At 45.3% G+C, this 22710-nt stretch overlaps 1 protein-coding gene across 3 annotated transcripts; it reads left to right on the top strand.

Moving 5' to 3' along the window:
- Positions 1 to 8384: 8384 nt before the first annotated feature.
- On the top strand, positions 8385 to 21624 carry ARRDC3 (arrestin domain containing 3). Of its 3 annotated transcripts, XM_004586203.2 has the most exons (8): positions 8389 to 8968; positions 12854 to 12935; positions 14734 to 14881; positions 15854 to 15956; positions 16267 to 16523; positions 16788 to 16950; positions 17224 to 17378; positions 18953 to 21624. In XM_004586203.2, exons 1-8 carry the CDS (start codon positions 8689 to 8691, stop codon positions 19007 to 19009), a joined length of 1245 nt encoding a protein of 414 aa, XP_004586260.2. In that variant the 5' UTR covers positions 8389 to 8688; the 3' UTR covers positions 19010 to 21624. The 3 variants fall into 3 exon arrangements, with proteins under 3 accessions (XP_058512227.1, XP_004586260.2, XP_058512228.1); XM_058656244.1 differs by lacking the exon at positions 18953 to 21624 and having other exon boundaries at positions 8385 to 8968; positions 17186 to 17377; XM_058656245.1 differs by lacking the exons at positions 8389 to 8968; positions 14734 to 14881.
- Positions 21625 to 22710: the final 1086 nt, after the last annotated feature.

Here is a 22710-nt window from a genome sequence, read left to right as displayed (position 1 = left end):
GAGGTTAATGAAGCAGTTAATTTCCTACTGGTCTGCCTCCCTGTCCCCAAATTACATGACAAGGAACCTTCAAATGGTCAGCCTGCTGTCTTTGTTGCTGCTTTCCTTGAGTTCTCTGCGATCTGGAAAGCCAACCTCTTCTGCTCAGCCCATCAAACATGCATTTCATGCAATGAACTGTTGTTGCCTGACTCTAGACTTGAAAATTAAGCCAATTAAGATCATTAAAGGTAATTGTTGTAATTTTGTCCTTCGACACCTCCCACTCTGTAAGTGGGAAGCCCGTTCCCTGTATTTAAGTCTAATCCTCGAGATACCGTCCTACCTACTGGGAGCTGTGACTGCAGCCCTTCCTGTTTCTTCCCAACAGGGTGCAAGGTAACTGCAGGTACATGTGCTGAGGGCGTCTCCTCTTCAGCTACAGCCTGATGCTTCCCCTCTCATCTGTAACTAAATTCAGTGTGTACAAGTTTGGCTATTGTCAAGGATGGAGTGTAGAGAGCAGGGCTGGGGGCTACAGAATGGGAGAAAGCCGCATGGAGTTGCCCAATCCACCTGTGGGAAGGAACTACACGCACCATGGAAGAAAGCCACGCCTCCGAATAGGAGGCCACGCCTCCGGATCGGGAGCCACGCCTCCCCAGCTGGGAGCCTCGGCCGTGTAGGGACTCAGTCCCTACCTGGGAGAGGGGGAGTGGGAGGAATCCAATGGGAAACTCCAGCAAAGGCAGTGGCAGGCAGGCTTCTGAGGTTCAGTAAGTGGGGTCACCTGTGTGGAACTCTGAATTCTCCAGATTTCTGACTGCAGAAGTGCGAGAACAGAAAAATATCTGTGGGTGATTTGAATTTCTAACACAGACATCCTGAAATTATGGGATCTGAAAAAGTAGGTAGAAAATGCAATCAGAGGGTAACTATTTTGGTGCAAAAAAAATGTTTGAAATCTGATGAAGGTTTTTCAAAAAGTTTGTGGAAAATGTAAATGATCAAAACTATGTGTGGACTTGAAAAACGTTTTGCATCAAAATGAAGTTCAAATTTCATGCTCTATGAGATTTTTGAGGTGTCCTGATATGCAATCGATATTATACATCAGACAAAATAAGCCTTCCTATTACAGACTTTTAAGTCTGTTCTAAATATTTGAAACACCACCTATATACTGTAATCCTTAGCCTAACACTTAAAACATTCACCTGCCCCACCACGGTGCCTGGGTCCCACACCCAGCTCTGGTTCCAAATTCCAGCTTCCGGTCAGCACAGACACTGGAGCCCCAGAGAGGACTCAAGGAACTGGGTTCCTGCCGCCCCCAGGACAGACCTGCAATGAGCTACCAGTTCCAGCCTAACCCAGCTCGGACTATCCTGAGCATTCATGGAGTGAGCCAGTGAATAGAGGCCCGCTTTTCTAGCTCTCTCCCTCCCTCTCTCTCTCTTTCCTCCCTCCTCTTTCTGTGCCTCTCAAATAACTGCATTTAAAAACAAACACTAAAGACACAGATGAACAACACTGCAAGTTTCATTTAGACTGCCCTCCGGTATTTTGCTCTCTGCCGTGACACGCACTTGTGTTTCCCCTAAATTCCCATTAAAACTAGGCTGAGGTCCGGAGGTGATTCGTAGTGGGTAAAACTGCCATTGCTGACGCTGGCAACCCATGGGAGAGCTTGTTCAAGTCCCAGCTGCCCCACTTCAGACCCTGCTTCCCGGTAACGTCCTGGGGAAAACTTTAGAAGATGGCCAAAGGGCTTAGGCTCCTGGACTCACGTGGGTGCCCCCGGCTCCCGGTCCCAGCGCCGGCTTCTGCTCGGCGCAGCCCTGGCCACCGCACCACCAGAGCAGTGAATGTCCTTCTCTGCCTGTAACTCCAACTTTCAAATAAGTTAGTAATTCTTTTTTTAAAAAAAATCCCTGTAGATTATTTATAAATAATATATTATACAAAGAATAAACAACCAAAAAAAATCTCTTTAGCAAATGCCAGTAGTCCTTATTTAAAGAATTGCATATGCCATGCTGTGATAGTTGAGAATTCAGTGTTATTGTAAATTCACAACCCTACAATGGAAAACTGCTGAAAGATAACATTCCATGATCGGTCTATCACATATCAATAAACATTGATTGAGTGTGCGTTACGTGCCAGCTACTCTGCTAAGGGCTGCAGACATGAGTGATGAACACTCCGGTACTCCAGACAAGAGCTACGAAGTGCCAGAGAGCCTTGGAGTGTTATTGGAAAGGTAATGAATGTGCAAAAGCTGGCATTAAACCTGGCAGGAAGCGGATCCTAGAAGGTGCTGTGCACTCAGGAAGCACAAAGCCCAGACCCAGTGAGGGGTGGCCGGGCGGAAGGCATTTCGCGGGTGGCACACTTTGCTGATGGATCACCAACCTCCTATTTCGCCTTGCCAGTTAGCTCAATGAGGCAGAACACAGGCCAAGCCCTGGCACCACCTACCAGCGGCTTGAGTGTGAGCAACTTCCGGAACTGCACTAAGCCTGTTTCCTTGCCTACAAAATGTACAAAGCAGTATTTACTTCATACAACCATTAAGAAGACCAAATAAGATAATGTCATGAAAGCATAGTGCCTGCCATAAAAGCAGGCTTTTAGTCCAGGCACCGAAGCAATGATCTTCTCCCCACTTCCGCCTCACACCAGAAAGCACACAATCTCAGGGACGTCCTGACCTGGGGGCAACGTGCCATATCCTGTACATCTATAAAGGGAAAACATTGCTTCAGCCCAGTGCCACAGCAGCTGCATCCTCAGTTTCCAGCTTCCGCTGTGAGCCAAGCTTACTGATCCCCGAGGAGCCTTCCTGACCTCCTGTCATTGCAGGCCACGCTGGCTTGTGTCGCATTCTGCTCATACTCCGCTGTGCCCACACTACCAGGAACCATGCACTCTGCAACACTTCCCAGAGAGGCCTTCTTTACCGAGGCCTTGGGCATTTTTAGTCCACTAACTTAATCAACTTCGTAAAAGGATTTTTTAAGATTAAAAGATAGAGTCCGGCATGATAGCCTAGTGGCTAAAGCCTTCCCCTTGCCTGCGCCATGATCTCCTATGGGCTCCGGTTTGTATCCCCACTGTTCCACTTCCCAATTCCCTGCCTGTGGCCTGGGAAAACAGTTGAGGATGGCCCAAAGCCTACAACCACGTGGGAGCCCCAGAGGAAGCTCCTGGCTCCTGGCTTTGGATCGGCTTAGGTCTGGACATTGCGGCCACTTGGGGAGTGAACCAGTGGACGGAAGACCTTCCTCTCTGTCTCTCCTTTCTCTGTGAATCTCACTTCCCAATAAAAACAAATAAATCTTTAGAAAAAAAAGATTAAAGGAAATAAAAAAGATCTTCCATCTCCTGGTTCACTCCTACAACAGACAGAGCTGAGCCTGGCTGGATGCTGGAGCCAGGAGCTCCGTCTGGGTCTCCCACACAGGTAGCAGGCAAGCAAGCACTGGGACCATCTTCTGTTGCCTTCCCAAGCACAGCAGCTGGAAGCGACAGCAGGAAGGCCGTCGCTGGGCTTGAACAGGCACTCTGAAACGGGATGCCAGCACCTCAGGCGGCAGCTTGGGAGACCCGGAAGAAGTTCCTGGCTCCTGGTTTCAAACAGGCTTATCTCCAACCTTTACAGCCATTTGTAGAGTGAACCAGCAGATAGTTCTTTCTCTCCGTCTCTCCTCCCCTCTGTTAATCTGCCTAACAAATATAAATAAATCTTTTTTAAATATCACAGATTTTCCCTCCTTCTGGATTTGCATGAAGACCCAAAAGAACGGGTGAGGTCTCCTTATTTACTTATGTATTTATTCACTTTTGGTCACACACCTAGACAGAAATATGTCACAATATTAGCAGTAGTAACTCTGAGAGGATACTCTTATGATCAAATTATAAAAATAGCATTACATCCATATAACACAAATTATACTACTTCTTAGAGTGAACAGGAACTTCAGATTTTTTTTTAAGATTTATTTATTTTTGTTGTAAAGGCAGATATACAGAGAGGCAGAGAGACAGAGAGGAAGGTCTTCCATCTGTTGATTCACTCCCCAAGTGGTCGCAACAGCCAAAGTTGGGCCGATCCAAAGCCAGGATCCTGGACCATCTTCCGGGTCCCCCACACGGGTGCAGGGTCCCAAAGCTTTGGGCCGTCCTCAACTGCTTTCCCAGGGTACAAGCAGGGAGCTGGATGGGAAGTGGGGCCACCCGGACAGGAACCGGTGCCCATATGGGATCCCCGCACATGCAAGGCAAGAACTTCAGTCACTAGGCTACCGCGCTGGGCCCTGTAATTAACTTTTAAATATACTTTTTAAAAAATCATTCCTTTTGCTAATAATATGCCAAATCTTTACTGTAATCCCCATATCAAAGTCAAACCTCTTGCACTTCGCGAATGTTAAAGGGTTAAGCCAGGAATTACAAAATCCTAAAATACATAATTAATGCTTAAAAGCAAACAAAAGTACAACCTTAGCTCCACAGCACTCTAAACTGCCAGGCACTAACTGAAATAAAGATTAAGCATGAATTCCATATTGTTGTTTGAGAAACAAATTCTGACTACAGGTTGTTCTTGTCTCCAAACACCTAAACTCTGTTTAGATTGACTGCTTTTTAAAAACGAAAATTTTTAATCTGTCTGCAAGGAAGAAAGACAAAACAAGAGCAGAGAGGGGTTCATCCCTAACTCGCCCCCCACACACCTGCGAGAGCCAAGACAGGCCGGGCCGAGGCCAGGAGCCCAGAATCCTCTGCGCATCCCACACCGGGCGCAGAGTCCATGTGCCTGAGTCATTCAAATAAGTTGCTTTTGTTTCTATAGTTGATGTGTGAAAAACTCACCTTGGTGGTAGGTCTGTCCTATCTCAATATTACATATTTTAATAATTTTCCCTTGTTGGGTTTTGACAGAGTTCTAAAGATTGAGCTCAAACTAATTTGCAAAAAGATTCATTTATTTGAAAGGCAGCATGATTCAGAGGGAATTTTCATCTGCAGGTCCACCCCCCATGCCTGCAACACCCAAAGCAGCCCCGGCAGGGGCCAGAAGCCAGGCACGCAGCCTGGGTATCCGCCATCGGTGCCAGGGGCCCAGGCACCGGGGCCCACAGCCACTGAACACTTCTACATGCCAAAGTAGAATAGTCACTTGATTGAAAATTCAAAAAGGATATGCCATAAGAAGAGATTCCTACTTGAAAAGCTAGTTATTGTGTCTACTCAGCTGTGCCAAGTCAGACTAAGCAGGGGTTGTTTAGAAGGGAAAGGAGACAGCAGTGGGATGCTGGGTGCCGTTCCGGGCTCGGGAGCAGTGTGCAGCCATGAGACAAGCTAAGCAAGGGGGCAGGAGCCGCTCCTGACAGGCGCACACAGTTAGCAGCAGCGTGGGAGGAACTGGCATATGAGACGTAGGCTAGCGTGGCAGGAAAGAGCCTCGTTGGCACAGATGAGGAGCTTATAAGCAGTGCAAAGCCCAACGGGGGCCCGAGGGCAGCAGGCCAGGCAGCCGGGGCGAACGGCCACCCCACTGCGCTTCCAGCGGCCCATCAGCCGGCCCTTCACACAGGGATCACTAAGGGCAGGGGGCCAAAGTCAGGCGCAAAGCATCAGAACATGGTCCTTTTGCTTACAACTTTCTTTCTTTTTTTTTTTTTAAGATTTATTTATTTTTACCAGAAAGGCAGATTCATGGAAAGAAGGAGAGACAGAGAGAAAAATCTTCTGCCCACTGGTTCACTCCTGAACTGGCCACAATAGGCAGAGAGGCAGAGCTGAGCCGGTCCGAGGTCAGGAGCCAGAGGCTTCTTCTGGGTCTCCCAGGTGGGTGCAGGGTCCCAACGCTTTGAGCCACCCTCCACTGCTTTCCCAGGCCACAAGCAGGGAGCTGGATGGGAAGTGGAGCAGCAGAAACATGAACTGGAGCCCATATGGGATCCCAACGCTTGCAAACTGAGGATTTAGCCTTTGAGCCATTGTGTAGGGTCCTGTTTTTATTATTTTTTTTTAATGAAAAGCAAAACAGATGTTCAGAAGTTCCTATTTCTCATATCTTCAAGGTTTGAAAAAAAAGAAGAAAAAAAAAAAACCGAAATGAAGCAAATGACTATGGACACAAGAGAAGCAGCCATGTAAACAAAGCTAAGGAAATGAGGGCTCGAGCAAAAGCAGAGCCAGGGAGACCCTCTCGGCACCCTGGCTGGTTAGTTACCAACGTAGCCTGGAAGCTCACCAGGGAAGCAACACCGCCACAGTGAGACAGCTAACAGTGCGCATGATTCAAAAGACCCTAAAGGCTTCAAACACAAGATACATGCAAGAGGAAGAGCCACCAATGAAAACAGGTTTGCACATTATAAATATATCCCTAGGGTTTCCTTTTATTAAGTGCAGTTCTACTTACATAGCTAATTCATATTTTTAAAAGATTTATTTATTTTTATTGGAAAGGCAGATTTACAGAGGAGGGACAGGGAGAGAGACCTCCCCTCTGCTGGTCACTCCCCAAGGAGTGGGACCCTGCTCCGCTGCCTTCCCAGGCCCTAACTGCAGCTGGATTGGGAGTGGAACGGGCACCCACAGGGAATGCCAGCACCATCATAGGCGGAATATCCTACAATTGGCCATCATCCCAGCTCCTAATTCTTACTTTAAAAAAAAATTAACTTATAGTCTAATTGGAGAAATCTCACTAAAAATTCCAAAATACTGCCATTCTTGCTTGCCCTTTGTAACTTTAACTATAAACGTAGTAATGAGTTTAGGTACTCACGCTGAGCTGGGTGTTTGAATCTCTGTCTTGCTGCTTAGGTATCAGAGACCCGGGTGCTGAGTGCAAGCAGACAGCCCAACAACTTCACCACTAGGGGGAGAAAAAAGACAAGCAGTATCCGCCACGCAAACTAGCCCAGGCCCCAGGTGCGTTACCGAGGTGTTTCACCAGGTGTCAGCCAAGAGACAGGGGAAAATACACCACAGAAACACAAATTCTTACTTTTAAGCATAGCAGTCTAACACTGAGATCAATGGCATCACTCACTGTCCACAGCGTTTATGCATTACACATCCCTCCAGACACGGCTCTGGAGTCCCCAACACCGCCTTCGCCAGTAAAATCCAACTGCATACAACCGTGTTTGGTCTAAAACAGCAAGACCGTGCACGGAGTACAGTCCATCGGGCCTCACAAGCTCAATCTACATAAACATCCTTTGCAAAGAGTCTAACGCGTACAGACACGGGCCTGGTCGCAAGTCCTCCCCAGAACGGCCGCCTAGCTCCACCATTTTCAGTCACCTTTTCCATGCTCCTGCAAGCAGTTCTGTGGCTTGTCAGCCATCTAACCGAGTTAGTGCCCGTGGGCTCGGGATGCCAGGACCATGTGCGGCAGCCTTTGCTGTCTTTTCTTTTTAACCAGAACATTCACAATCAGAGAGAAATGACTCAGTTCTTGGCTTTAAGACGCAGGAGAACCACTATGCTGAAAACCAAGGCTTTGCAGCATTAATAATCCAAATAGAATCATTTAAAACATCTATGTATTCTACACTACACTTTCCACAGCCACCTCACTCCCTTCACTAACTTGTAACCGAGATTTTTGGGGGGTGGGGAGACCCTGTTGTCAATTAGGTCAGCAGGCTGCCATGTCACCCTCGCCTTTCTGCTAAGGTGGCACTTCTGAGGCACACCACCACCGTCACTCCCTGAGCACCAGGGTTAGAGTCATGCCATGCCCTGTGGTCGAGCTGTAGGCAGGGTCTTCAGAAAAGGACTTTTTCTTTCTCCCATGGAGGAAGCAGCCAAGGCCCTGTCTGCACGTTGAACAGGGGCGAGAGGAGGAGACGGCCAGCCTCTGGGCTGGGACCCGCGGCCCTCTGCACCCTGTCCACCAGTTTATTGCTATCATTTTTACATCCACGCCCAGAACTCGCCCGCCTCCGAACAATCTCATCCCTGGCCTGCTTTCTTTTTTTTTTTTTATTGCGTTTTTCTTGTGAAATTCGTTAGCCCAGGCGCAGCCAGCCACCAAGTCGCTGGCCCAACCGGTTTCTCGCTCCCCTTCCCCACCCCCCCATCCTCTTTCCTCCTCTCATCCAGGGCGCTTGGCAAAACCCCACGGCACCGGGGACCGCGCGCGGCCACGGCCACGCCTCCCTCCTCCCGCGCCCCTGGGCCGGCTGGGCACACCTGTCGCCCGGGCAGCCCCTGGGTACCCCCGGCCGCGTCCAGCCGCGGGCACGGCGCGCTCGCCGCTCCTCAGCCGCCGGGAGCGAGCCCGGGAGGGGGCGTGTGGGGCGGGCAGCCCGGCGGCGGCGCGGCGCGCGCCTGCGCACTGCGCTTGTTTGTCACAAAGCTGCTGTTAAAGTGAGCTGGCAGGCCCGGGCCGCCCGTCTTTGTACCGAGACCACTGAGACGAGCGCGAGCGCGGAGCCGCAGCCGCTCTGCCGCCCCGGCTTGGGAAGAAATCTCCATGAACTGTTCCTAAAGAAGCACTGATCCTGCCTGCAAGACTTTCTTTTTTAATTTTCTTTTTTTTTTTTTTGCACGGCCAAGACACCGATCAGTGTTCAGTGAAGGTCACATTTTATAGCGATCTTCACTTTTTTTTTTTTTTGGTCTTACATTATCTTTTTTTTAATAGATTTTTTTGTTGTTGTTGTTACCAACATGGTGCTGGGAAAGGTGAAGAATCTGACCATAAACTTCGACTGTCTGAATGACAGCAATGTCCCCGTGTATTCCAGCGGGGATACTGTCTCAGGAAGGGTGAATTTAGAAGTGACTGGGGAAATCAGAGTCAAATCTCTGAAAATTCATGCGAGAGGACATGCAAAAGTACGCTGGACCGAATCGAGAAACGCCGGCTCCAATACTGCCTACACCCAGAATTACACGGAAGAAGTCGAGTATTTCAACCATAAAGACATCTTAATAGGACACGAAAGAGGTGAGTGGTGCACGGGTCTGCAGACCCGCTGGCTCGGCGTCCGCGAGCTGCTCGCAGTTTGCTGGAGGTTTGCAAAGTTGCGAGGCTGGGGTCCTGGACGTGAAGCCGTCACGCATGCCGGCATCTGCAGGGAGACTGCAAGCGGCGCTTTCCCATAGCCCCGGTGCCCGTTCGCTCCGTGCCACACGCACTGGAGCCCCACTGGCACCTGGCTCAGAAATTCTGCCCAAACCCGAGTCCTCCACGGTGCTGAAACGTGTTCGGACGGATTGCTGAAAGCTGCAATCCAGCGTTAGTCTCCCCCCGCCCCGGCCTTTACAACCCTAGATCAAAGGCTGAGCTTGGAGGAAGACGTGGAATGATATTTTAGCAGGGTTATGGGATGCATTTCATTTGAACATTAACACTCGCAAGATTTTTTATAAGGAATTGACCATTGCTCTTTGATACGGGGTTTCCCTGGCTCATTTTGACATATGGTATTGCCAACACCCCACGTGTTTGGTTTTTTTTTTTTTTAACTGATTCTTTGCACTGCTTTTAAAATTATACACCAGGCATTTCTTATTGTTAAAAGCACAGCGCCTGTCCTTGAGGCAGGGATCAAGTCTCGGGGCCGGCAGCTTCCCTTCGCGAGCATCTAACTTTGGAACGCGCGTTCAATGAAACCCCTGCCAGTCCAATGGAATTGAAAAGTAGACCGCACTTTGCACTTGGTTTGGGGTTGGAAGAGGGCAAGGGGGTCCTCCGATTCCACCCTCTATTGTTTAAATGGTTACATTGGAGAAATATAGGAGACTCTAAGCTTGTTTTTCTAAGTTTCCACCCTTTGTTAGAAGCGGTTCAATCCTGTTTCGGACCAGTTCTGGGGGGTGGTGAGGAGGGGCGCTGCTGCAGCTCTCAGCAGATTGGCTGCACGCGTCAGGTGGTGGCGGTGACTTAATTCCTAGCCCAAGAAGAATATAATGTTAAAACCGGTTATGTAATGTTTGTGCTTCTGCTTTTTAATGCAGCATTTAGTTGAGATGTTCACTATTTTTTTCAGAAAGAAGAGAGGTCTATTTTTATCTCCATTTTTATATCCAAAATACATACCCCGTCCCCGGGAAGTGCTGATGGAACTAAGGCAAGGGAGAAATAATGGGGGCTTTGAGTTACAGCAGTCATGCATTATTAGTTTTTTTTTTTTAATGCTCAGGTAAAATAAATTCTTCGGTGGGCTTTCCATAGCTAAGCCTAGGCAGTTTCGCATCTTGAGATAATTTCCAGTCCGACTGCTAGCAAATGCCAAGCTACCTTCATGACAGTTCTGGTCTCTGTTGGAGGGTGGACACAGGAGTTCGAATTGGAGCCTTTTCTGGGCAATGCAGCCTTTTATAAAATTAGCGAGAACAAAAGCATTTCTCTCTTTCTCTGAGGGAGTTGAGACTTGGGTGATGGCACCGTGGGACCGGCGAGTTGTGGAGTCAACCACACACCGTCCATAATCGCACCCACGACTTCGTGGTACAGACCACGAAGCCCCCCGCACCTAGCCAGGACCCCCCCGCACCGCCCCTTCCCCAAAGCCGGGCCACGCGTGGGGACGAGCTCTGGGGTCGGCAAGAGTTTCAATGACTTCAACTGGGAAGCTCTCAAACTAGCCTGGCGGCCGAGGCCCCGCCCCGGGCGGCCGGCGATAGGCGGAGCCGCGTTTGTTAGCCTGTTGCTAAGGCGATGCCAGGCGCTGATTGGATTGGGCGGGCGCGGTGGGGCGAGCGGGGCCGGCTGGGGCGCGGCTTGGAACCGGCGTGCGCCGGTAAGGGGCCCTCGGAGCGCCCGCCCCCGCTGCCGGGGCCTTCCCGGCTTCCTCGGGGGGCGCCTGGGGGGACCCTCCTCTGCCCTGTCAGGACGCGGAAGGGAGAAAGGACCCGAGTCTTCCTCACGCGGAGGGCGCGCTCCTGCCGGCTTTTACAGGTGTCGCTCCGTGACCGGGGGCGCAAAAAAACCACAAAAACACCCGCGGGGAGGACTGACGTGAGGGAAGCTAGGCGGACCCTGCGTCCGGGGTGTCAGAAAGTGGCTTCCAGAAAGGACTCCCCCTTTCCTCTCAGCTGAAACAAAGCTGCTCTTTGCCCACCTGCCCGGCTGCTCCTCCTCAGTCCGGCTACCTGAGGGGAGCGAGGAGGTGGTGGTAGCATGGCCGGTCGGGGGGTGGGGAAAGAAAAGGGGGTTCCAAACACCCTCCTCTAGGTTTCGGGGGGTCCCTCGGCGAGCGTCCCTGCCGCCTAGGCCATTGTCTGACCCTGAGCTCCCGCGCCCACCCCTTCCCCGCCATGGCCCGGCCATGTCCCTCGTTGGAAGCGTGAAGGTGTCAGGGTGGCCCGAGCCAGATCGAACCGGTCGCCGGCTGGGGCGTGCGCAGCGGAAGCTCCGGCCCCCTCGCTCCGCCCCTCGCCCCGCCCCGGCGCAGCAGGCTAGGCTGCGCGGGCGCGAGCGCGACGTATGCCGTATGTATAGCGGGGCGCGCGGGCGGCGGCGGCGGCGCGCGGGCGGGCCGGCTGGGATCTGCTCGCGCCGGTTTAGGCCGGTCCTCTCCTGCTCCGGTCTAGTTCTTGATTGACAGCCAGGCACTTGTTTACCACGGCGCGGCCGGCGCTGCTGCCGCCGCCGCCGCTCGCTGCCAGGAGAGTGCTGAGCTGGCACAAAAAGGCAGGGACAAGGGAAGAAAAGGAGAGAGAAGGGCAAACTTTGGGCGCCTTGGAGGGGCGCGAGTGTCAACGCCCCCCACCCCGAAAGTCCCCAGCTAGGTTTTTGTTGTTTTTTATGGGGAGGCTGAGAGCCGCCCAGGGCAGTTGCCCGAGGCAGGAGGGAAATATGTGGAGATATTTTTAAGCCAGTCAACCCTGGTCTTTAGGATCAAAGTGTCTGCTTGGAGGTGCTTCTCACACAAACACAACCCTACCTTTCCGAGGAAGCCCCTCGTTTGGGGGGGAGATGCTGCACTCTGTGAAGTAAAAAGTTGACGGGGGTCCCCGGTGTCCCCCACCACGTCCCGCCGAGGTCCTGAGGAGGTGTCACGGGCTGAGGGGACCCTCGGCCCCCTGCCACGCCATCGTCCTCTGCGCCTTCCTTCTCTCCTCACCTCAGCCGCTGTGCAGGCTGGGAGGACGGAGGGACTGGGAGATGTTCTTGGGACTGCAAAGTGACTTCGTTTTACACTGACATTTTCAAGGACGTGGGACGAAAGGGTGCCCTGGTACCTAGACACCTTCCAGATCTGCGCCTTTTACGTCATTGTTAGTTCAGGTACCCTTGCTACAATTGCCCATTTGTGGTGTTGCTGGGATGCTCTAGTGATTTTTTTTTTCTTAGGGCAACAAAGAGCTATTTTTAGCTATGAAACTGATAGAAAAATCATGGTTCCTTTTTGTGTGTAAGTGTGGCTACTCAGTTTTCCAGTGATTTGGGAATGGTAACATCGGCAGGAATGCACCGCCCCCCTCCCCGCCCGCCCCCTCCCACAGATTTTAAGGTGTTAACATGAAAGAGTTTTTGTGGCATCCGCACATGATGAATTAAACACACAGGTAGCATTTTCTTAGTGTGACTTCAGACAGGGAGCTTTTGGCTTTCTAGTTTTGGTCATTTTTCCACTTGAGAGAGAAAAAGGAGAGATACGGCCCCTCATTATCCCCCTCCTTCCCTGCTTATCCCCCCCCCCCCACCTTAGAGGCAAGCCGCCTGACCACCAAATTTTCTCTTTCTCCAGGGAAACTGATGAAGATGCAGCTAGAACCCAGATCTCTTAAAGCCCTCAACCTGCTTTATCGCAGGAATGGGTTGGAGGTCATGGCACTGTGAGGGCTGTATAGAGGCTTAATACAGTTTCTGTTTTTCTTGTAGATGAAGATAATTCGGAAGAAGGCTTCCACACGATTTCTTCGGGAAGGCACGAGTATGCTTTTAGCTTCGAGCTTCCACAGACGTAAGTGTTAGCAGGCTTAGGCAGTTGTCACAGGCCCCCGTGGTCAAAACAAGTCTCTGAAAATCAAATACTTGATGTTTTCAGTTAAAAAAAAAAAAAAACCCTTTTCCTTATTGAAATTTGCTAGAGGAAAACAGTATGTTCAACCTAAGAAGCAACTTTTTAATCTGTGGCAAAATTATAGAAAAGGCACCTCGATGGTAGGATCCTGTGGCAAAGTTGCTGAGATTTTTATCAAATGAAATGTCTGGTTTAACACCAGTGTTTCAGAGGGTGCCAGTGAGACAACAGGCATGTCATGCTGAGTTATTTACTGAATCTCAGCAGTTTCAGTTTATAGCATTCCACGTTTTGCAAAGGCTAACCGATAGCCTTAATTCATGGAGGTAAAAATAATAACAACAAAAAAAAATGTCCTGAGCTTTAGCAGTGATGTTGTCTTGGTAGGATTTTGATCACTTGTGTGCAGAGCTGCTTTGAAGATGACCCAAATGCTAAGAGCTGGGCCTGAAGGGAATGCATCGTACCTGATTACAAACGGGTGCACTGTGTCAGGCAGGGGGGGAAGTGAAACATCCTTGATGAAATAGCAGGTTGCTGCAAGAGATTATACAAACTTGTTGTGTGGTAATGCCTCTTGCCATATATTAAAACCTGCAGACTGGCACTGAATGCTCACTGTTTAGGAGGATAAACTTAGCAGAACAATGTCCAGTGCCAAAGGTACATGAGTCTGTGTAAATTCTAGTCCTTGAGTTGATGTAGGTCCAAAAAGTTCAAAAAGGAGATTTTTCCGAGTACTCTAATTACCACAGTTATAAGGGCATCATTTTGAATACATGCTCTCATCTTTCCGAGAAAAGTACTAGAGCATGAACATAAGGAGGCTGATGATGGACCTGAATCTTTTCAGATGTCATTTATTTCTTAGTTATGAACGATGGTGATAAACTCCGAAAGACTGGCATCAAGTTAAAATCTGGGAGTGCTGAGTTTTATTTTTCTGGACCCTGTAAACTAAAATGAGGGTGGAAAAAAAAAAAGTAAAAACACCTGTGCTACTTATGAATTTAAACTAGCACTCTACCTTGTAAATAATGCAACATTAAATTGTAAAAAAGAGAAAGCTCTTCCAGAAGTCATGAAATCTGGCAGTTCAAAAACAGTTGTCTCTTAGCACAGGTCAGTAGGTTCTATTCTTATGTTTAAGTCTATAAAGTGAAGTTAGGAAAGCCAGCCAAGAAAGAATGAGGCCTTGGGTAAACTGGGAAATGTAAATCACTTGTTCAGAATTTCAGTGGACTTTGTGAATTGTGAAGTTTTTGAAATTATAATGACTATTCTAAGATTTTTATACATGTTAATTGTTACATAAAGAGGTAATAGCTAATGAGAAGTGTAACACTGAAAGCAGTTTGGTCTGAATGTCGAGGCAGTGCCCAGGGTTTCTGAATAGAGTTAAACCAGTCTTTATTTTCAAATTCCTGACCATTTCAGGCATTGCTCATTAAACTTTCATTATTTTGCCACCAGTATTAAGAGTAGCCTTTCTTAGTTTAAAGGAATTGCATTCTTCTGGCTTTTTAGAGCCTACTTTTTATGATACTTACAATTTATTGCTATGTGAAAGCAAAAGGTTTTTCCCCAATGACTTATCCCTTTGGAAACTTTGAAAGATGTATCTATTTAATGCTTATTGGTACTTAAACAGTACAATAGATTAACACGTATTCTGACCTACTGTGTAATTCTAGAAGGAGGTATAAGGTTAATGTGTTGACTTTTGTATTCTGCACAGACCACTTGCTACCTCATTCGAAGGCCGACATGGCAGTGTGCGCTATTGGGTGAGAGCCGAGTTGCACAGGCCTTGGCTTCTACCAGTAAAGTTAAAGAAGGAATTTACAGTCTTTGAGCATATAGATATCAACACTCCTTCATTACTGGTAAGAGTGGACTGGATTTTTCATTCTTTGTTTTTGACATTTAAATATGAAACTATGGAATCCTCATAATCTTTAAATAGTAGTCATTTTAAAATTCCATAAATACATATTTTAAGTACAGCTAAAAGCATACAAATTGATGAGAAATATGCTCCTATTTTTGATATGATAGTAACTAAGTAAATTTAATACCAGTATATAGGATATGAGGTATCTCTTACCAAGAATATGACTGCAGTATTAAAAAAAAGCAGATTCATAGATTCATTTCCTGAATGATTAGAATACAGCAGTAGTGTCATTTATAAAACAATATTGTTCACTTGAAAATGCCATCGTCTGAAATTTGTACTGATTGCATTGTTCCAATATAGGGATAGTTGTCAAATGACGGGGAAGCGTCACTTTGATGAAAAAACTTAATTCCGTTTAAAAGGAATTGTTTTTATGAAATCTGAGTTTGACTTCAAAAACTTTGATTTAAGCAAATGATAATATCTTCAAAGGAAGAATGAACCTTCAACATAAACAGTTTTCCTTTTTTTAAGTACTGAATTTTACATTCTCAAAAGATGTTAACATTAGGGATTATAACCATGTAACTCTTTGCTGCCTTATCTTAAGGAAGTTTAAGTGGAATATGGAAAGGGTTTTTTTTTTGTTTGTTTGGATGCTTGGTTCTTTAATTACTGTATATAAACAGATTAAAACAATGTTTACAGGATAGAGTGTTAAGCCCTCTACCCTTTTTTCTTTCATTAAATGAAAATTTCACTGAATAGAAATTTATATAACGATAAAAATAATGGTTTCATTATAAAGTCATTGAAAGTTTTAAAAAATAGAGTATATATAGGTATAGAAAAGAAATAGTGTTTTTAATTGTATGTTCTCTATAAGTTTAGGACTAATTTTTTAATCTTCTGGTGATGTACTAATGCGTGCACTGTTCTTTCTATATTTCTGTTGCAGTCACCCCAAGCAGGCACGAAAGAAAAGACCCTGTGTTGCTGGTTCTGTACCTCAGGCCCAATCTCCTTAAGTGCCAAAATCGAGAGGAAGGGCTATACCCCAGGTGCGTGCTTTCTGTCGGGGTCGATGCGGGCCCTTGGACTAGCGCTGCTGAATGTCCACAGTATGCGCTGTGATTTTGCTGAGCAGTACAGGCTGTGTTTAAGCAGTTTCGTTTTCCAAATTGTAACATACGTGGTCTTTGCAACTAATACAAATGAAAGCTTCATTTTCATGATTCTGTGCATGGTTAGTCCTGGGACACCATTTTCATCCATGAACTTTAACTCGGTTACTTGAAAGGATTCACATTGATTTGGGTTTTTAATGGTAAATACATGTATTTATATATATATATATTTTTTGCCCTCTAGGTGAATCAATTCAGATATTTGCTGAAATTGAGAATTGTTCTTCCCGAATGGTGGTGCCAAAGGCAGCCATTTACCAAACACAGGCCTTCTACGCCAAAGGGAAGATGAAGGAAGTCAAACAGCTGGTCGCCAACCTGCGCGGGGAATCCTTGTCTTCTGGAAAGACAGAGACGTGGAACGGCAAACTGCTGAAAATTCCACCAGTTTCTCCCTCAATCCTTGATTGTAGTATCATCCGTGTGGAATATTCACTAATGGTATGTGTGGATTTAAAGTTATGAAGATATTTTGTTTTACATCCAGGATTTGATTTTTATACTCTTTATAATGGATATATACCCAGATTCAGATATTTATATAGTGTGAAGTATCTATTGACTATGTAGATGTACGGTATTGGACTTAGAAGAGAAACTTGATGTATATAATCAGAAAATGAAGTAAATGAGGGCCTCAAGTAACAATAAAATTAGATTATTTTATTTTTAAAACATAAGTCTTAGAGTCTCTTTGTTGTCTAGGTGTACGTGGATATTCCTGGAGCTATGGATCTATTTCTTAATTTGCCACTTGTCATTGGTACCATTCCTCTACATCCATTTGGCAGCAGAACCTCAAGTGTCAGCAGTCAGTGTAGCATGAATATGAACTGGCTGGGTTTATCCCTTCCTGAAAGACCTGAAGGTAATTTACATGTCTAAGCTTAATCTTTTATTGTTATCAAGAATATTTTACTTTGTTTCTGATATTTCATTAGCAAAGATAAACTTAGCTTTCTCTGAAGAGAATATCATGTCATTAATGCTAAATTTAGATTTCTGTGTTGTATGTCTCTAGTTTTAATCACCAAGTAAATTATTGTTTTATCCTGACATACCATTTTAATACCTACTATTCTGTGTATCTTGACATGCATAAGAACGTGCTGTTCGAATTGCGTGTATCTTTCTCCTTCAGCGCCACCCAGCTATGCCGAAGTGGTGACGGAGGAACAAAGGCGGACCAATCTGGCACCAGTGAGTGCCTGTGATGACTTTGAGAGAGCGCTTCAAGGACCACTGTTTGCATATATCCAGGAGTTTCGGTTCTTGCCTCCACCTCTATATTCAGAGGTAAGCACTCCTCAGGAGGTGGCAGGATCTCCTAAAAAACAGCATTGCAGCTTAAAAAACAAAACACACACACACACAGATGTTGATTATCATGAAAACAATAGGAAAAAAATTCAGGCCATTGGATTGAAAGCTAAGATTGCAACTGTAAATTTTACTAAATTTGACACAGATTGTTTAATATTACTGGGAAAGTAGATTGTGATCCAGTCTCATTCATTTTAATTGGTGAAGGGATAATTTCTTATTTTTGAGCATCAACAGAACAAGTATTTTGTAAGCATTGATTAAATAACATTTACAATAATCTCTTAAATCACAATTCCACTATTAGGAGACTGTTTTTATTCATATCATGTTAATGTGAATAAAGCGTGGCCCTTACTTGGGAGAAGTGCAGATAGAGTGAGAAAAAACAAACTTGGAAACAAAATCCTACGTGAAAAGGTGATGGGAATGTATCTCATTTGAGGCAGAGCTTTCTGGGCCCTGGGTGTCAGGCGGGGCTGCTGGGAGCAGGGGTCTGTCACCTGGAATGAGCAGACACTAACAGGAAAACACATTCACAGTCCCTTGCACGTTCTTCAATAGATGTAATTCTTGCTATCCTATTAACTCCAAGTCATAACGTTTTGCTGCATCTTAACTCTGACAGTACTGCATTGCTTATAAAGTCAGTCATTTCCATGTTGATGCAGTTTCATGATGGTCCAGAGGGGCCTTTTAAAATAATGGCACTATAAGTATTACTTTATTTATAAGAACTTCTGCCTCACTTTAAAGTAAACCAAAGAAAATTAAGAATTAGTTTAGATAAAAAAGGGTTCAGGATATATTTAACTAAAAATGGTTTGGGTTGTTTTTGTTTATTTGTTTGCTTTAAAAGGTGAAGCATTTTTTGCATTGTTCATATTTAAATGCAAATAGATAGGATTAGTCTTGTCTAACAGATATTTCTGTGAAATAAATTTTTATGGAAGAAATGTGCCTTTCTGTGACTATAGTCTCTCTACCTGCGAAGCAGCTGATATGCGTTCATTTTCATGAAATTTGCATGTATGTGAAAATCACTGCAGGGCACATCGGGGGTGCACGAGTGGGGGGCGGCAGTGCTGCCTCCTGACACACTCCATGTTAGGCCTGCTGTGTGTCACATCCCTGAGCTGCTCACGTCAGCCAGAGCACCGGGCAGCCTCCCGCTTCCCGAAGCCTAGCAAGGGAGGAGCTGAGTTTCGTGGGGAATGAAAAGGATCTTTCTCAAAGTTCATTGCTGTGAAGATATGTTCTCTATTGTGTATTTAGGCCAAGGTGAAGCCTGCATTTGGTGATAACATTTTATCACTAATGTTGGAAATAGAAGGGTTATTCTGACATGTTCTTGAATAGTAGTAAGATAATGTCAGTATCCTTTTTCCATATACCAAAATATTTCATATATGAAAAGGAAATACTTGGTTATAATTTTCTAATTAGTTGATTACAGTTTTCACTAGTGCTCAAAAGTTAGTTATTTGCAGCTTTCTTTGTAGACCTCATTGAATAACTAAATTTTTTCTCAATTCAATTCTTTCCAGATTGATCCAAATCCTGATCAGTCAGCAGATGATAGGCCATCATGCCCCTCTCGTTGAAGGAACACTTGGTTGAATCAAGTTGATGTAGGTTCTGAACTCTCTCTCTTCCGGCTGAGGACACAGAAGTATCTTGGAGACACGTTTTCAGAGGAAGTGGAATGCTTTTGCCCAGAAAAATGGCGAATACATGAAACAAGCAATGATGATACTCTAGAAGCCTGAACGGCAGCATCCTGGGACTGCTCCAACATGCCTGAAGATCTGAGTTTTCCTCCTTTAAGACTGGCACCTACTGAGAGCAGTCTTCTTAGCCTAGGGTCATATGTGGCAAGACACCACGTTGCAAAGAGGGATGATTTCCTTCTTTTGATTTGAAAATTTGCACATGCTCAATGCTTAACATTGTGCGGTTCGATGTCACTACAGCTTTTTTTTTTTTTAATTTCTGCCAGACTCTTGATACTCTTTTAAAACTTGTTTGTGATCAGCACGACAAGGAACAAAAGAAAGCTTTGAGAAAAATTTAACATGAGAAACACGCACTGGCCTTTTGTGTTTTATTTAATATAGCCTGGACTTGACCTGCGTATGCACATGCTCGGAATCGTCCTCCTGGCTGACCAGGTGTCACCGCCGCAGCTTGGATCCTGTTGTGGATTTATTTACAAACATCAAATGCCTTCAAGCCAATCCTTTCGCTGTATGTTTTGCAGCCTACTGTAGTAGATACGCAACAGATACGTGGGGGGGAAGCGTAAGGGGAGGAGCTAATAAGAGACTTGTCAAGATTGTATACCTTCCTGGTTTCTTTTAAGAATGTGTTGCCTTTCTACTATTGCAGCAAAGCAGCATTTTGTTACTGACTGCCTAAAATCACTTAATCTCAGGTGAACGCATCACTTGCCAAACTGTTGGAATGCTATTTGTGTTTTGTTGCACTGTTGAGTTATTTTGTTGTTGTTTATTTGGTTGGTTTTTTGGAGAGGGAAATTTGGAGACGGGACATACACAAAAGTGATAACCCACCCACATCCCCTTTTTATCATTACATAAAAGAAGAAACTAGCAGAACTAAGAGTGGATTATAGAAAGGCAGTGTGGCAAGCACCAGCAAACAGCTGAGGGCTATTGCTCTTGAAAATTATTTTTTTTATTATTATTTTAGAAGTATGGAAATTTACCAGTCACTGGGGAAAGTGCATTTATTTTTATATAGAGCTACTTAATTACCTCCGGAACACATATGTTGGAAATCATTTTTGCTGAGGCACGATGTTTTAATGAACAAGAATGTAGAAGTTGAGGCTCACATTGGAGAGCTCAAGTTACACATTTGCTTTGCTACTCCATCTTGGCAGACTGTGAGAACCCAAGTTATTCCAAAAGTGTCTAACTTTGTGATTACAAATGTTGGGGTGTTTGCTGGGGTAGCAGCTTCAGTTGTGTGTGGGATAAGTCTGCAAGTGAATAAAAATGCTGTTTCCAATTACCTACACAACAGTTAACACAAGAAATCACTTATTTTGAGTTTATATAGAGAAGATGGGAAGAACAGTCATTTAAAGGTAATTAACAGTTGGCTCATAACAAATATACCAGCATTCATAACATTTGAAACTACATATTCCAAGGTACCGAGTGTACTGGTTTTGTTCATTCAGAAAGAACTCGGCTCTGATGTTTCTAATGCAAATCAGCATCTCATGTTGCAACATATGTGTGAAACGGGTAGTACATCTATCCTCCCATTTAACCCCACGTTAATAAAGTGGCTGAAAATAACAGTAACTCTGGCTTGGTGCTTGACCTGGTTAAATACTGTCTTAAAGCTTCATACAAAACAAATAGGCTTTTCCATAAGTGGCCTTTAAGAAAACATGGAAGAAAATTCATGTTTGAAAAATGCTGACAGGGTGAAGAAAGCCCAGTGTAAAATGAATCGCGTTTTAAGTGATTCAGTTAAAGGGTTGGGCTCCCGTAGCAAACTAATGTTAGATAATAAGGAAATGGGGGTGAAATATTTTTTTATTGTTGTTAAATCATTTTGTGAATGTCCCCCTCAAAAGAAGCTAATGGAATATTTGGCATTAAGGGCATTTGGTGGTTTTGTTTTTGTTTAGGGGGATTATCCAGAAAATCCCTTTTCTCCCTTCTCATGTCTAAGACTAGGGAACAATTGTTGATATGCATAGCATTGGATTATTGATCATCATACACTCTTAAAAATGAGACGTGAAGCAAGAACGACCAATATTCTGATCATTGGCACTGGATCACAAGTTGTGATCATTTTTAAATTTATGAAACTTTGTTAAATAAAGTTTTGTCCACTAAAATATTTCCTTACTCTCATTTAGAGGCATTACTTTCTTTTAAATATTGGTCAATTCCTGACATGATGTGAGGTTCACAGCTGTATTCCAGTATTCATGATAGACTCCTGATTTTTCAATTAGGAAAAGATCCAAAATGTTAGCAAAACAAAGTGCAATATTAAATGTTTGCTTTATAGATTATATTCTATGGCTGTTTGTAATTTTTCTCTTTTTTTCTTTTTATTTGGTGCTGAATATGTCCTTGTAGGCTCTGTTTTAAGAAAACTATGTGGGAAATGATTTAATTATTCCTATTGCTCTTCCTTGTGGAAAATAAAGTGTTTTTTTTTTCTTTTTTTGTATAAATTTGTTTGAGGTTTCTTTGAGTCTTGATTATATCAACAATTTATCATACATGCCAAGACTATGAACACTACAGTTGAATTCCTATACTGGGGTAAGAATAGCTAAATAGGTACTAGAAAACATTGAGCTTAATGGAATTATGATAGTATCACTTGTTTAATTTACAGTTATGGAACCAGCCTTAAATAGGACCTAATTGTAACCAGGTAAAATAATTTAACATTTCAGTATCTGTTCCCTCTCAACAATAGGTTTCCAGTATTTCAGAAGAATACAAATTCAGAAGTTGCATCCTATTGAAAAACTTAATTTTTCTAAAATTTAAGTATGTATGGAAATACAGACTACACTTGAAATCATGTTTTAGAATTTTTCTCCCAACATTTATGGATTCATGCACAAATTAGCAAACTGTGTCTGGGCTGCTTCCTTGGTTCTTGCGCTCACCTGCAGGGACTGTGTCCTGACAGAGGAGTTTCCCAAGCTCCTCCATCTTTCCCAATGTCAGATCTCGTACACACCGGTGGTTCCATGGGTCAACCCTAGTTAGTCTACCTCCTGACCTAGCAGGAACAGTGGCCTTTCCTGACCAGCCCTCACCGATTCTGGTTCTTGGGTGCTCTAGCAAAACCTTGTTCACACCCAGACACAGCTCACGCATGGCTCTGCAAGGGCAGAGACCTAGCCCAGCCCATCTTATACCCACGCTGGTTCTCATGAGCACCAGTGGGTGCTGGAGTCTAGCCCAGTCTGACACATTGCAAACCCAGTCCACACTGGTGGCCCAGACATGGCCAGGATACAGTCAGTACCCACTGGCAACATTTGGTACAGTTCTGGGGTGAGCCAGGCTTGGTCAGTTCATATCACCCACTAGCAAATCCAAGAACCAGAATGGAGCGTAGGTTGGGCCAGGTCAGGCTACAAAACCAGCCAGTCCATATTAAGGCCAGGACTGGGAGCTGGCAGGGCTGAGCTAGGCTAAAGCCCCCAACAGCATGAGCTAGAATTGGGGGCGGCCCAGGCTGGGCCAGGCCACAGCACCCACTGGCAAATGCCAAGGTGAGGCAGGCCATG

The sequence above is a fragment of the Ochotona princeps genome, chromosome 28 (assembly GCF_030435755.1).
Source record: "Ochotona princeps isolate mOchPri1 chromosome 28, mOchPri1.hap1, whole genome shotgun sequence".
Taxonomy (NCBI): Eukaryota; Metazoa; Chordata; class Mammalia; order Lagomorpha; family Ochotonidae; genus Ochotona; species Ochotona princeps.
This window is presented reverse-complemented; position numbering and strand designations above follow the sequence as displayed.

Bases quoted from the DNA above. Each gene is read 5' to 3' on its own strand.
- ARRDC3 (XM_004586203.2), top strand. From the start codon at position 8,689: ATGGTGCTGGGAAAGGTGAAGAATCTGACCATAAACTTCGACTGTCTG. The intron at 8,969-12,853 runs GTGAGTGGTGCA...TTTTTCTTGTAG, and splicing joins CTTAATAGGACACGAAAGAG to ATGAAGATAATTCGGAAGAA. The intron at 16,524-16,787 runs GTATGTGTGGAT...TTTGTTGTCTAG, and splicing joins GTGTGGAATATTCACTAATG to GTGTACGTGGATATTCCTGG.